The sequence below is a fragment of the Haliaeetus albicilla genome, chromosome 18 (assembly GCF_947461875.1).
Source record: "Haliaeetus albicilla chromosome 18, bHalAlb1.1, whole genome shotgun sequence".
NCBI lineage: Eukaryota > Metazoa > Chordata > Aves > Accipitriformes > Accipitridae > Haliaeetus > Haliaeetus albicilla.
In genome coordinates this window covers 786,353-802,275 of record NC_091500.1, presented here as the reverse complement: position 1 = coordinate 802,275, position 15,923 = coordinate 786,353, and the positions used below count along the sequence as shown (strand labels likewise).

The 15,923-nt window shown below is 43.0% G+C and overlaps 1 protein-coding gene across 1 annotated transcript in view; it reads left to right on the top strand.

The window, feature by feature from the left end:
• The window catches only part of ASXL2 (ASXL transcriptional regulator 2), a 130,799-nt gene that overhangs the window by 100,190 nt on the left and 14,686 nt on the right, over positions 1–15,923 (top strand). Inside the window, exons 7-10 of the mRNA XM_069805396.1 lie at positions 6,133–6,273; positions 7,736–7,899; positions 11,355–11,451; positions 15,031–15,136. Of these exons, the coding sequence (XP_069661497.1) occupies positions 6,133–6,273; positions 7,736–7,899; positions 11,355–11,451; positions 15,031–15,136 (508 nt within the window). The remainder of the gene's footprint in view (positions 1–6,132; positions 6,274–7,735; positions 7,900–11,354; positions 11,452–15,030; positions 15,137–15,923) is intronic.

Genomic DNA, 15,923 nt, shown 5'->3' with positions numbered 1-15,923 from the left:
TCTTGGTAGTTACTTCTAGCTAGTTTTCTCTAAATTCTTTTTGGTGTAACTGATTTCCATTATAATCTCCTGGTTCTGTGTGCATGACTCAAGTTGTTTTCTTTTAGATGCAAGAAATGTTTGTATAGACTGATTTTAATGTTGTACAAGTAAATGACTTTGCAGATTTATTTTATCAATCCACAATTTGTCAAGTCATCTGTAAACATTACTGGTAGTGGCTCGGTACCAGCTCCCCGGTCACTGAAGACCAGTCTGCTTTTGTTCATACTTACGGCAGAAATCAGAACAGCAGGCCTAGCAAAGCAAAGACATTTGGCCTGGTGACCTGTGTCCAACACTGCTGATGGCACATGCATTGAGAAGTGTGTAAAAGCAGGGTAGGCATGTAGCAGTGCTTGGGGACCTTCAAAGAAAGAGGAGATGTCTTTGTATTTCTTGGGCTGGGTGGGATTTTCTTCAGTGGATTTGCCGAACCTGGGGGGTGGGAAAGTTGACTTTGTAAATGCCTTGTGGCAAGCACCACACTGTAAAAACTACTCATTTTTGTTTGGTTTGAGCCAGGCTGCTTATACCTTCATTTGATTTCTTCTAATTATCAAGCAGGCAATGAATAACTATTGTTTATTCAACAATTTTGCCACTCGTGACTTCTGTAGACATCTCTTTTTTGACCTGAAGAGTCCTACCATATTTTCTCATTCCTCATATGGAAAGCTATATGCTTTTTGCAAGAGAGAATGAAAACTGTACACAGTTCAGGGTGCAAGATGCATTCTGAATTTGTATAGCATCATTTTGGTATTCTACGTTTTGTTCATCTTTTCTTAACAAGTCCTAGCATTCAATTTGCTTTTTTTGACCCCGCCAAAAGCAGGCATTTTCCTAGAACTGTTGAGATTCTGAGACTCCTGAGTTGTCATTTTCTATTTTAGGGTCCAACAGTATGCATGTAAAGTTAGGGGAGTTCTTGACATCTCAGAAGGATGATGATCATGAAAACGTAACTGTTGAGGACGACACAGCAAGAACGCTCACTCTGAAAGACTTTATTCAGGTGTTCTCTCACAGATGGAGTGGCTGAGACTGACAGTCATGAAGCTTGCCCAAAAAAAGAGAGAGAAAGCAGTTGGATCACAACAAAATTACAACTCTAATCCTAAGCTATTTTCAGTCATCTTAAAAATGACTTCTTGGTAAAGCCCGATAACATGGGTAATACCAAACCGTTACCTTACAGAACCATTACCTTCATTATCCTTACAGCATCTGTTAACCTGATTCCAGTCCCCAAAGTCCTTCCCCTTCCAGTCAGTCCTTTAGCCAACAAATCTGTGCTTAGAACAAGAAACAACTGCATGTGGAGGGAGAGAAGCTGCATCTCAGCTGCCGAGTTAATCGTTGCCAAAGTACTGGGCACAAGAACTGGAACTCAGTCAATCCATTCTGCTAAATTCCCTGACGTAGCTTGGCTCAGGACAAGCTAGCAGTCTCCTAGGCAGTCCTTGGCATGGCTTGGTGTTCAGCACAGGCCAAATATTATTCCCTGCAGGCACTCTGAACGTGGCCAGCCCCGCCTGGAGGAGACAAAGTGTAAGGATGTGAACGTGGCCGGTTTGTGCCAGTTGTTCTTGGGGCCAGGGGAATGGCCAATGTCACAGTTCTGTTTACTGGTGTAGAAGTAGCTGGAGAGGATTATACAACAGCAGTAGGACAATATTAGCATGAAAAACAGTTTGCCCTTGCAAGTTTTTGGTGTAATTACTTGAATGTTTAGCTGAAATTGACTGGTCAGGTTAAGAAATTTCATAGAGCCATCAGAAACTAGGCCTAGGAGTATCCTTGAGACCGCATCTAGTCCACATCCTTTCCTCAGGGCAGGATCTATGACGCATTCCTGATGGATGTTTTCTTCAGTCTGTTCTGAGATGCCATCGATGCAAAGACCAAAAACTCCCAGCAAGTCTTGTCCTTCCTGCTTTGTTAACTTTAGCCTTAAAAAGTTTTTCTTAACCTCTAATCAGAATCTTTTCTTGCTTCCTTGGGTTTAAACCCAAGATTTCCTGTCCTGTCCACCATGGTCGCAGAGTGCAGGTTATCTGATTTCTTCTCCCTACCGCCTTTTACATAATTGGAGATGTTTCCTCATCTCATGCTGGTTTTCTTTAGTATAAAAGTCTTTTTATGTTTTAGTGTGTTTGTTTATTTTTCCTTTCCAAATAGCTCTAAACAAATCCAAACCAAAACTAGACCAATCTGTCCTCGCTTGCTGGTTATATACTGCTGGAATGTTTCTTGTAACATCTGTTCAGGCATATGCAAGGTTGCGGCTATGCGCCATATATCCAATTGAAAGGAAGAGGCATATTTATCAGCTGTACTGCATGCATCATTTAATAGCAGAGTAAGTATTTAACAGTTGATGAGTTTGCCTGTTGTTCCCAGGCAGCTTTGTGGTTCAGACCCTTTCAAAAAGGTTAAGGGGAAAAAGGTTAATATTTTGCTTGTTTGAAATTCAGTTCTAAGCTGTGCTTGTGCCCTTTACACCTAGGCGAGTGTAGTCTGAGAAGGAAGCCAAAATTAATCCAGTAGAAAATTACACATTTCCCATAACGGTATTAAGAAAATGCAGTCCCAGGTGTATGAAATCTTTAGCATAAAATGATAGTTTAAAAGCCTTTTGGAATTTCTCTGCTACCTAGGATTAAACCTGAATGGTTCATTAGCACAATAGGCAGATATCATTCCTGGAGGACCCCATCTCCTGAGTTCCCTGCCCCAGGAGGAATTGCACCTTCACTTAGGGAAGTAGGAACAGGGGAGACCTAAGAGGGACTGAAACAGGTTGGCTATTTTGTAAGATTCTTAGCTACCGTAGGGTAATTATTAAAACAGACTAATGGAGTACGTAATCCAAACTCATGTTTCTTAGAGTACTTAAAGTATTGTTTGGTGTCTTTATTTTTTGTGATTCTAATGAGGCTTTTGCCTTTCCTGAGTACGGCCAGGATCCAGCTGCTGGAGGTCTGCCGTCTGGCCCTTCCCAGGCACTGCATGTCAGGCCTCTGGAGCAGGAGGTCACGGCATATTAAGTTTCTCTCCTTATTTTGGTTTCACATTTCCCAAACTATTACCACATCCACTTTAATCATGGGTGAACTATTTTCTTCCAGCATCTCTATCTAATTTTTGTTACTGTTTTTTTTTCCTCTCTTGACTTTCCCATGTTTTGCTGCTACATTATGGTTGCAAGCTATCGTACGTTCTGTGTGTCAACTTATCCAACTTTTCTAGTACTACTCTGAAAATACGTTAGAATCACAGGACCATTCATGTTGGCAGGGACCTCGGGAGGTCTCTGGTCAGTCGGGTCTTGAAAACCTCCAAGGGTGGAGGAGGCACAACCCCTCCGGGTCCCTGCTCCATTGCAGACTGTCCTCACAGGGATAAATTTTTTTCCTTATATCCTGGCTGACTTGCGTGTTTTTTCTTGTCCCCCTGCCATGCACCACTGTGACAAGCCTGGCTCCATCTTCCTGAAGGCCTCCTGGTAGGAACAGGGTGGTGACTACTGGGTGTCCCTCAACCTTTTTTCTTCTGCAGCCCGAACAAGCCCAGGGTCCCTCAGCCTCTCCTCACAGGACAAGCACTGCAGTCCTCTGAGCAGCTTGGTGTTCCTCAGCTGAGCTCGCTCCTGGTTTTTGATGTCATCCTTGTATTAGAGGCCCTGGGACAGGACACAGAATCATGGAGTGCTCTAACGAGCGCTGAGTAGAGAGGGATGATCACTTCCCTTGATCTGCTGTCTGTGGTCCTGTGGTCCTACAGCTCAGGATGCTGTTGGCCTGTGGTGCCGGGGCACACGTTCAGCTTGTGTCTGCCTGGAGCCTCGTGTCCCCTCCAGCAGAGCTGCCCCCAGCCTGTATCGCTGCCGGGGGCTCTTCCTTCCCAGGGGCAGGAATTTGCCTTTGTGTAGGGTCCCCGCTGGCCCCTTCCTCCAGCCTGGCTCGGTCCTGCTGGTGGCAGCTCTGCCCTCGAGCATATTGACTGGTCCCCGCAGATTTTTCATTACCTGCAAACTTGAGCAAGTGCTCCATTGCCTCCCCCAAATAAAAATGTAAACCAGGACCGGTGCCCTGAGGCACTCACTTGTTGCCAGCCTCCAGGCAGAGTATGGAGCATGATCCTCCAAGCCTGGCCACTTCACCCGCTGCTTACCCATCTGGTTGTCCACCCATCTACACCCTAATGTCCCAGCTCACATACAGTATTGTGGGACACAATGTCAAATGCCTTGCTAAAGTCAAGGTAAATGGCATCCACCTCTCTTCCCTCGTCCACAAACAGTAGTTTGATCACAGAAGGCCATCAGGCTGGTGATTTAGCATGATTTATCCATGGTAAGTCCATGCTGACTGCTTCCAGTCATCATTATCTCCTTTGTGTGCCCAGAAGTGGGCTCCAGGAGGGGTCACTTCATGATTTACTCGGGGAGAAAAGTGAGGCTAACCAGTCTGTTCTCAGGTTGTCTGTTTGGCCCTTTATGAAGGTGGGTGCAACATTTGCCTGTCTTAGTTGTGGGGAATCTCCCACCATCCTAATTTCTTTTCAAAGATGGTAGAGAGAGGCCTTGCAGGGACACTGGTGGGCTCCCCCAGGACCCTTGGATTCAACTCTTGTTGTCCTACGGGCTTGTATACATAGTCAGGACAACCTTGACTGATCTTCCTTGCCTGCCTTTCCTGAAGAGTTGGTACCTATCCATGCCAGCATCCAGCCATGTGAGTTTTCCTACCTTAAAGATTTTGAGGGACAGAAAGAAGTTAAGGATCAAACTCATTTCACATGTGGTCTCAGGAAAGCCATATTCCTCAGCTTTTGCCATCACCTTAATCGACTGATTCAGGGTAGGAACAGTGTGTGTTTACGCAGCCCCCAGTTAGACTGAACGTTGATTACTGTAAAAGCCTTTGAGTGTTGCTGCAACATGAGTAGCATTTGTATGTTTTTCATCAGCATCCATGGAGTCGTTTTTTCCCCTCCTATCCACGTGATAGTATATAGAAATAGTTCACAGCCAGGACAGTGGGATAGAATGAGATGGAGAAGCAAATTAAACATACAAGTGGAGAGTGAACAATATTCTGGTAGAAAGCAACACACTGATCCCACAATTTCAGGGATGCCTTTAGTCAGAACTAGAACAGCTAGTGTAAGGAAGAGAAGGAAGAGGAAAGGAACCAGGCAGAGAGGAGAGTAAGAGAGGCAGATGGGGAACAAAGCTGACACAGACGGGGTGAAGGAATTGATTATTAGAAGTCCTTAATCAGAGCCAGCATTCTTTAGTTTGTGACTTCATGACGTGTATTGTGGCGTTTCTCTTTCAAGGTATGGGGCTTCAGCACCTTTCCGTACTTGAGTAAGTACCTGCTATTACACATAAACCTAAAGAGAGCAGAGGGAGGACCAGCTCATGTTCTTAATTCATCTCACTTAGGAAGAGGAGGGAAAGGAAGGCAGGGAGAATAGGGAAGAAGCTCTTCCCACTGGCAGAAAAAATACTGCTATACAAAAGAGAATGTGGGTGGGACTGATTTGTAAGGAGAAATAATCGTGGTGAAATCTGTCCAGTTTGGCTAAGTGGTGACTTTGGAGGAGGACATGAAAATATCTCTTGAGTATTTGAAAGAGGAGAAGGGATTACTGAGTGTGGTCTAAAAGAACAAAAGCTACAATAGTAGGTTAAAATTTAGAAAGTACACATAAAGTATGAAGAGATTTTTCCTGACAGTGAACTCTAACAGAAACTAAAGCTGCCTCTGAAATGAAGTTTTAACAAGATCATTACTGGATTGGATATAGATGCAAAATAAGATGGGACTAACCGGGAAATAGATTCCAACCATAAATGAAATGGCTGTCCATCCCTTTATTTTGTGGTAGTCTGGTAGCTACAAAGGGATTTTGTGTGCTACAAGAACAAAGGAATATAAGTATCCTAGAAGTGCTTGTCCCAGAGCTGCTGGGATTAGGGTATGCATGTTAAAGAACCTTTATTTCAATCCAAACAGATGTCTCCTGTAATATTTCTTTGTACATCCCTGTGTTTAAATGTTTCCATTTCCTGTGCAGCTTGGGAAGGAAAGCAGTCAGATGGACAGTCAAGCAGCCCTCAGAACTCCACCTCCAGTTCCTCTCCCTCTGTTAAGCTTGATAACTCCTTGCCAGGGCTGGGGAAGAAACCATTCCAGAGATCTGACAGGCTCCATGCAAGTAAGATATTTATTTTTCTGCTTACAGAGATTTGGTTGCTCTGATGACAGAACAAAAGCCTAAATAGCAAAATTGAATAAATATGTGTAATTAATTCCATTGCTAAAGTGACTTCTGGACAACTCTGGAAGGTACTGCTAGTATGCTGTGTGAATTAGGATAAATAATTCAAACCTTACATATGCAAATAAGCCTTTTCTCATTTCTTATCATCAGGGGTTTCTACCTGTGGATTTGCAGCTTGCTGTTTGACAAGCAAAAAAGGAGTTGCATTATTTAGCAGCCTTTTTAATGTACTTAAGACACTTTGATAACATTAAAAAGAAAAAAGAAATTCCTTCCCAGACCTTTATACTTCAGACCGCACTGTTATTTGGCTTCCTTCCCATTCATTGAAGTTAGGTCTTTCTCAGCCCTCCTGACCTTTTGTGGTTTATTTTACATATACCAATGATGGAATTGACCTCAGTGAACTTAAGGATATGCTGAGGTCTCTATTGATGCTAATCATCCTAGATTTCCTTTATCAGTGGTGAAAATAGGCAGTTTACAGGGCGTGTTTCATTTGTCCGCTGTAATTAGGAAATTCTGCAGCTTAAGTAGATTATAAAACTGCAGAGCCATTTTCTGAATGACTTCTAATAGAGCAAACTTCCCCTAATGAAACGAGCCTCCATGGCATTTATTTTGTTAGGTACTGTTACCTTAAAAATAATTGTTGTCATCCCTGAAGTCAGGGGGAGCAGGTTCTGTCTTAATATTACCCATTTTGCTAATAATGCACTTTTAATTTAAGCTTCAAAACACACGGTATTTTGCCAGTAATGGACAGTGGATGCATCCGAAGAAAATAAGAGTATGCAGTACAAATACTTTGTTCATTATTCTTCTCTGAATTTGCAGCACATCCATGAAGCTGGCTGTAGCATAAGGGTTAATGCTGGACTTGCTGGCTTTGAAACACAGACAAGGAAAGAAAATAGTTACTCATTTTTATGGCTTTGTCTAGTGTTGTGGTTTCTACACAAGCACAATGAGCTGATGAATCTTTCTGAAATGCTTTTGCTGAGAACAAAGTAGGAAAGTCCAAGAAGAAATGCCGAGGAACAAACTGACCTTAACTAGAGGCTTAAAATAGAAAATTGATGGGGCTAAAAGCAGTTCTAGAAGCGCCCCCAAAAAAGACTCCTTACCAGTCCCCAGATAGCCAGGATTCCTACAAAAGATAGGTGACCTGACACAGGCTACAATATGGTAGGTATGGAAATTTTTCTGTGCTGGAAAGGACCTCCTACATTTTGTTTTTAACTGTATGTGCAAAGGTAAAATGTATACTTCAAGTCAAGGTTTGAAATGGATTACTAAGGTGGCATTTTGAAAATCTCAGGTACAGTGAACTCCAAAGGAGGCTTTAATCCTCTCTTAGGTAAGAAGTTACTTACATCTTTGTGGTTCACTGCAGGGCAGCTGAAGAGAACAAAGTGTGCTGAAATTGATGTGGAAACTCCCGACTCCATCCTTGTGAACACAAACCTGCGGGCACTGATCAACAAGCATACGTTCTCCGTTCTGCCTACAGAATGCCAGCAGCGCCTGCTGCTGCTGCTGCCGGAGGTGGACAGGCAGGTATGTCGTGGGTTCTGTTGTGGAGAGAAGCAAGGCTCTTAGGCGTCAGTAGGGAGCAGCTCCAGAAGTAGCGCAGACTAGACATCCAAATATGGTGTTTATGTCCAATGGGGTAGACTTTTTCTTCTGTGCACAACATAAAAAAACCTGGAAAATTCTTCAGTGATTTGCTTGGGTATTTGTTGCTACCAGAAAGAAAAAGGAGTTCCGGTTTGATAAACCAGTGGCTTAATTCTCGTTAATCAACTCCATGTTTGTTCCCAGCTACAGCGAGAGCAATTTTTCTGTTACATTGGACTTGAAGAGGGCCAGGAGTTAAACAGATGCAGCTATTCAGTTCCACCATTCTCATTTCTCATGACCTCGTGTCACTGCTGTCAAATTCTGAATTTGGTAAAGTGAAAACTGAATGAGTTTTCTATTGCATACTTACGCTGTCCAGTTTGCAGAGTGGACCTGACCTGCTCCAGAGAGCTTGTGTCCTGACCTGAAACACACACTAGATTAAAGGTACCAAGCATGTGGTGCAGGTCAGCCTTGAAGGCAGTTTATTTTTGTGGATTGTCTGTCTAAGACCTCTTTGTGTGTGAAGAGAGGAATTTGGAAAAGCAGAAAAGTACTCAGTGGGGAGGAATGGGTTCATTTGCTCTGGGAGTGGCACAGAAGAAATGGTGAAGGTTTTCACTGAGCTCTTCACTTAAGAGTTGGTGATAGCTGGAGCAATTAACATGAGGGACAAGGGGACAAGAACTCAGCCTTCAGTATTGAAAGAACAGCTAAGAGAATCTTTTGATAAGACAGTTATTTCAACTCAGCTGGATCTGATAAATTTCATCTGAAGGGGTACATAAAAAAACTTCCTGAAGCAATATCAACATGATAGCAGCTTTCTTCAGCAGCTTGTGGAAGGCAGGGATTATACTAAGAGACGAGAAAAGAACTGATGTGGCGCTTACATGTAAAAGGAGGAAAAACCAATGAGTTGAGGAAGTGAAGTTCAATCTGTTTATGCTCACTACCAGAAAAGTAGTAGATAGAACAAGGATGCTTCCTTCCTTTTACCCTGTTCATGTGTTATGTTTGTCTTCAGCATTCCTACCCCAACTGGCTGGGAGCTTCAGAGCAGAGTGGGATTCTGCACTATGCTTCCACTTCAGTTGTAGGGGTGTTAATTCAGATGCTGTAACATATGTGCCTAGAGCCATTTGAAATGTTCTTTAGATAGCAAAGCTGGCTTCAAGATGCCACTCCAGATGAAAATCTTCTGTATGTCCTGTCTCAGATCTGCAGGTGCCTTGAAGATACTTTTCTGTGTGGTGTTCAGATTAGTACTAGATGCTTGTGTTTACATACCTCAGTCACCTCCCAGGAGCCTATGTCTCAGCTAGTTACTCAGGGCTCCTTTTATAGAATGTGGAAATCTGGTTGGTACAATCAAGAGCCTGTGACCAAATACAGGTGTCTGCTTCAGGATGAGATGAACTGAGTCCCCACCTCCATACACTCAGTTGACTTGATCACTATAAACTGTGAAGGGACACCAGCTTAGACACTGACAGCACAGACATCCGTGGTTAGTGAAGTTATATCCATCTTCACAGCTGTGCTGCTCTTTCAGTTCTCACAGAATGTTAATAATGCGTACGGGTCTGGCAGCTGCACTATGGTCTGCTTCACGGAGGGTGCGTTGCTGAACAGATAGTGTTAATTTGGAGTTAGGAGGAGTTCTAACACTTAATGTTGTCTCATGAATTCTAATCTTCAATCAGCATTCATCGGGGACTTGTTAGTCCAAGGTTGATCCAATAAATATTTGAAGGAATTGTTTTATAAGTCCTGTGGCCTTTGTAATAATTAGGTATGTGTCAAAATATGATGTGATGGAGTTTGCAGCTGGAGTTTTCTGGCAAGAACCTCACAGCAGATGGTAAGACATTTCTGTCCTGACTTTTAAGTTTAATTGTCCTTAAATTGAATTAGAATTTGACTGAGAACAAATTTTGACTGACTAAATAATATTGCTTGGCTCCTGAGAGGACAAATTCTACATTTCACTGTAGTAGATCTCCTAGAGCAGCCCACCATGTCAAAGTGGTGATGTGTGCTTTATAAAATGTCAGACTTTCCTGTAGTAAAAAGGAGAAGAGGTGAAGGTGTTGGACATGCCAGTTGTGAAAGGTCACATATCTGTTTTGTTTTGCTTGGCAGTGACTCAGTCTGAGCTATTACAGCTGGTGCTTCTGTAGAAGAGAGAGCGGGCACTTTGAGGCACAACCCAGCCAGCCCTGCGCTAGTTGTCTGTCCTCCAATACAAGGAACAGGCAACACCATATGTGCAGTAGGGGATAGTCTTGTGAATTCTGCTCCCTGTAGTCAATCAACAGAGATTTGGACTAGAAAATAAATCTCTGCTTTTGCAAATCCCTATAATGGCTGCTCCTAACTTAAAAATCTCTAACGAAATCTTATCTACAAAACCTTCTATTAGGTCACTGCCATCATTTTAATTACCTGCATCACAAATGTTGCCTCAGGAAGAGCAGTGTTTCTCTTTATCAAATCCTGCACCATTGAACATTTGCTGCACAGATCTCCCAGTGTAATCAGACATAACCTACATTTGGACAGTTGGATTTTGCTTATTTGTTCTGATTTATTATTTATGCAAGAAATGGAAGTACATCAGTTTTGCCTACTTCCTGAATGATATGTGTATTTTTGTGTTTCTGGTAGAGAAATTCCACATTTACTTCTGTGGGGTAAAGAGCAAAAGCAAACCTCATATATGTTGTTTTACCCTGGTTATAATTTCCCACCATGCTATGTTCCAGTCTTAGCCTCATGCTTTCTCATTTATGTCCTACTCTATCGTATGACTGCCCTATTTGGTTCCCTGTATTTCAAAGACAGAATGGGTTTTAAGTTTCATTTGTCCCTGTTTTTCCTGAAGCATCCATGGTTATGATTATATAAATTTCAAAGTTACTTTTATGTGATACCTTTTATGTCCTTGCTTTTCCTTTATGCACTTTACATTCACCAGATGACAGCAGAGCTATTGCTTTGGATGGTACTTCAGGCGATGCCATGCATTCGTTTTGCAGAGGAAAGGGCATCTGAAGAAGCTTCTCAGAGGCTGTGCTGTTCTGTTTCTGTGTGCTTCTCCTTGCCACCTGTACCATCTGCTGCTCACGTATGTTTGTGCAGCAGCAGGACTATAGAGGATTGGGCTGAAGCAAGGATGAGGAAAACTTACCACAGCCTCCTAGATCTCAGACTTGGCTAAGCACAGCCTTAAGAAGGCTGTTTATTTTCTTCTGAGTGAGGTAAAGGCAGACTCCAGTGAGATTTGTGGCTATGTTGGGACTCTTGCTCTGTTTTCAGATCCCCTGTGACAACATGTGACATTTGTCTTTCCAGCTAGTTAATACTATTTGCTTTGTCATGTATTCCAGGTTGGGGCGGATGGTTTGATGAAGCTGAGTGGCTCTGCGCTCAACAACGAGTTCTTCACTTCAGCTGCCCAAGGCTGGAAGGAGAGGTTGTCAGAAGGTAAAACTTCCCCAAACAATGAAGCAAAATGCTAGAAGACTTTCCACTAGTGAATGTTTTGGGGAATGTGTAAAAGATACTTTACGGAGAAGTTGAAGCACTGGAATGATTTAGTAGGTAAAGACAGCTGTAGTCAATGCAGCCCATGAGAGCAAATGCAAGCCTAGAACTATGTAATCTCAAGGTCATAGAGAGGGCTGCAGTAAGGAGTTCTCTTTTGAACTTAACATGTGGCAAACTGAGCAAGTGTCTGGAAGAGATGAGAAAAGAAGGAAAAATGTGTTTAAAATCTTGTTGAAATGACAGTAGGCCTGTGTTATTCTCAAGTTGTAGTAGCTACATACAGCCCACTGTGAAGCTCAGTAGAGAAGGTGAATTATATTCCCAGATTAATGCACTTTGTCGTCAGTGAAGTCATCTAGCCACAGCTGGTATGGTCAGTCCTTTGAGCCATGATTTTTTATATAACAAAGTCAGCCGTTTACTAATCTATAGGACTCCTGCACCTTCAACAGTCATTTGCAACTTGAACTTAGGGGTGCTTAATTCCGTGATTTGATCAAATCACATCACCAGAAGTGTGCTCACTCATTGTGGGCAGGGACCATTTCCTCTACAGAACTGAACCACGCAGCCTGTCACCAGAGTTTTTATAAAGACTACAGCACCAATCATGAATCACTTTAAGAACAAGGGAATATGATTTACTCATGCCCAGATGATTGACTCTAAAGAGGCTTTTCCATAGAAAATGTATCCGATTCTGTATGAATTAATCCTTCACATTTTGTAGATTCCAGGTGTATCTATGCCAGTAAACAGGAAGGCATAGAACTCAGCTGTCTAATCTGTTTGTTAAAACCACCCCTAGTTTTAGCTGTTATCATTTAGTGTTTTCCCTTTAATGCTTCTTAGAAGACCTTTTGTCCATTCATGTCTACATGTCTAGAGGGTGCAGCTATGTTTATGTAAAGATTTTCTCACCAGAGTAAAACTGTTGTAGAACTGCTACAGTGGTAAAGCTTGCAACTATGAGGGTGAAGTCTGGAGATCTCCACTGCCATTCTTGCTGAGCACTGTATCTCTGCTCAGGTATCAAAGCGTGATGCCACTGTGGGCAAGAGCAGTCCTGTAGGCTTTCTTCAGCTACTCTTCAAGGTACCAATGAGTCATAACAATGCTGTTTGGGGTCACCCACAGTATTATTTAACATAGGCAGGCTTGGTCAGCCTCAGTGTTATCATTGGGAAAGTCATGGAGCGAGCCCTCTTGGAGCACATGTCTGGGAATGTGCAGAAGGTGATTGGAAAGAGTCAGCATGGTTTACCAAGGGTAAAGCATGCCTGAATAGCTTCACTGCATTAAAAATGACTGAATTTGTGAACAAAGGGAGAGCAGTGGGCATCATTTACTTCAACTTAAGCAAAGCTTTTGATAAGTGTCTCCCACAGTACTTTTGTATCCACGCTGGGACACTAGGGTCTAGATGGGTGGACAACCAGATGGGTGAGTAGCTGTTTAGACGGTCAAGCTTGGAGTCACAGTTCACACCTGGAGGCTGGTGACAAGTGGAGGCCGCAGGGGTCTGTCCGGGCACTGGTCCTATTTGCCATCTTTATCAACGACCCTGGGGGAGTTTGCAGCGGACACCAAAATGGGGGGAACCAGTCAATGAGCTCGAGGGCAGGGCTGCCATCAAGTGGGACTGAGAGGCTGGAGATGGGCAGGATCCTGCCCCTGGGAAGGAAGAGCCCCTGGCAGCGATACAGGCTGGGGAGGGGTGACCTGGTAGCAGCCCCCTGTTACCTACAAGAAGGCCATCAGGAAGATGGAGCCAGGCTTGTCGCAGTGGTGCGTGGCAGGGGAATGAGAGAAAACAGGCATGAGTCAGATGGGACATAAGGAGAAGCTTTTTCCCTGTGAGGACAGTCCAGCAGTGGAGCAGGGGCCCAGAGGGGTTGTGTCATCTCCAACTTTGGAGGTTTTCAAGACCCAACTGACCAGAGGCCTGAGCAACCTGGTGGAGGCCAAGCTGCCCCTGCTCTGAGCAGGAGGTTGGACTTAAGAGACCTCCCGAGGTCCCTATCAACCTTCAGGTAGACACGAGTAAAGTTACTTCCACTTGACTGCAAGCTGCCACAAAGTTTTTCACTGTGCTTTGCACTCAGTGCACGCCTAGGCTCATGCAGACGTATGCTTTTAGTTGCAATCTCCCAGCTGGGAGACAAAGGTGGCATAACCACAGCAATGAAAATCCAAGAATTCACTGCTACAACAGAGAGTGTTTCAAATGAATGAATGTTGTACCCTGTTGCTAAATTACTCTAAGTGAAGGCAGGTGTTCCACTGTTTTCAATGCAACAGATTTTCTATATTATTTACCTGACCAAGTTTATACAAAAATAGAAAAGAAGGTCAATGTACCAGAATTTCTGTTTTGGGTCCTCTGTACTTGCTGCAATGGAAAGATGACTGTCCTGATTTCATACTGACAAATAGGAGTGTACTAGAAAGGGACACACTCTTAGTTTCCTTTGGACATATTTTGAGAACTGCATGGAGAACAAACTCGGCAAGAATTTCTTATGATCCCCTTATTTAATGGGAAAAAAATTGTTGAGAAACTGTGCAGTGATGAAAGTATCCAATTTCTGTTAATCTCTTTAAAGATTCCCCTCTCTTTGCTAACTGCAATGTTGGAAAAGATCTGATTCTAGTAACTGTTTCCTCCAGTGCTAAAAAGCACATAAAAAATGGCGTGTGAACTAGATAAACCTTGAGAAGGAGTGAAGTCTTGAGGCTCAGGGTCACATGTCTATCATCAAAGCACTGCAGTTGTGTCAGAAAAACAAGCTTTCTTGTTGCCTAATGAACTCTAAAGTATTAACATAAGGTCTTACAAACCTTAATGGCTCAAAGCTGTGTCGGGGAGGGTTCAGACATGACATTAGGAAACATTTCTTACAAACCACAATACGTTATGTGTGAAATGTGTGCTTCAGATGTGTGAGGGGTTTTTGGGTTTTGGTTTTTTTTTTTTGTTTCCCACCTGCCTGTGACAGAATAGCATCCGTTGCCAGAAATACTTTCTGTCATGCTGGGCAAGAAGTCTTTGATGTTCTTGCATGTGTATTTCACTGCAGCCATCCATGACTGTCATTTTAAGGTGCCATATTGCTTTGCCATCTGCGTAGGCAATATCTTCATATCCTTCAGAAAATGGCAGTTACGTAGTGCATGCATACACACAACATATATTTGTGTATAGATTTGTATTCATTTAATAAGCGCTAGTTCACATAAAGCATGTATTGGCAGCCAGAGCAGACACTGACAGGGAAAGGAGTTGTGACTGTGAGGTGTAAAGCTGTTGCCCATCCACAGCAAGGAGTAAGCAGCAGAGAAACACCTCACAGCTCAGGAGAAATGCTGAAGTACCACAGGCTGGGCTACAGTGTCATAAGCTCCGAAGGGGACTTCTGAGATGGCGCTCTCACCTGCAAGTGTGAAGGCTCCTCTGGTTATCGTGATTCATTTTACCCATAGCTTTTTTAAGGTATCTTTTGCTGTGTTTTGCAGGTGAGTTTACACCAGAAATGCAGCTAAGAATAAGGCAAGAAATAGAAAAGGAAAAGAAAGTCGAGCTGTGGAAGGAACACTTTTTTGAGAGCTACTATGGTCAGAGGTAAGACATTCAACTGTGTTTTTTAATCCTGCATTGCCTGTCCAGGTGTACCTGTTGCTGCGTTTGTAGCGTGCTGTCTATCGATACACATTATTTCTCATTAGTCCTGAAACCTGAAAAGGGTCTCTAGCTTCATCTAGCTGCCACAGAACTGAGAAAATGCCTGAGTGATCTAGGTCAGAAGTGATGTGTTTGCTGTCATGATTTCTAATGCTTTAACCAGCATAGTACTGTTTTCCTGAGGTGAGGATGTCCTTTAGATTTTTCATCTTAACTTTTCCGGCTCCTTACTATGATACTTTGAGGCATACCCCTCTTAGGGTTCTTCTAGTGTCAGGATTCTGGAGATCCACGGGTATGTGGTGGTTGAGCATACTCAACCTTTGCAGTAAGTCACCTGCTACGTAAAATCTTGTGTATTTCCCCACATCTTCAATCAGACACATATTTGGTTAAACTCCCAAGTCTGCAAGTCTTTTATTCTGCATTTTGTTTTGCTTTAAGACTTTCCCATCCTTTTGGGCTATAGAGAGGATTACAGGTTTCTATGTGAGTAACTATACTAAGAAACTTGAAAAACAACAGACGCATATAAATAACTAATAAGGAATTTCTTATCCTGCATCTTGACAGTTAGCTTTGATGCTTGTCCTTGGACTGTCAGCCAGTTTCCTCCCATTCATCTATGATGTGTTAACCCTCTAGAGTATTTGGATTATTGCAAGCCCTATTTCTGTCATTCCATGGTCTGATAGTTTGGGGTTTCATGGGTGAGCAGGAGGCTGAT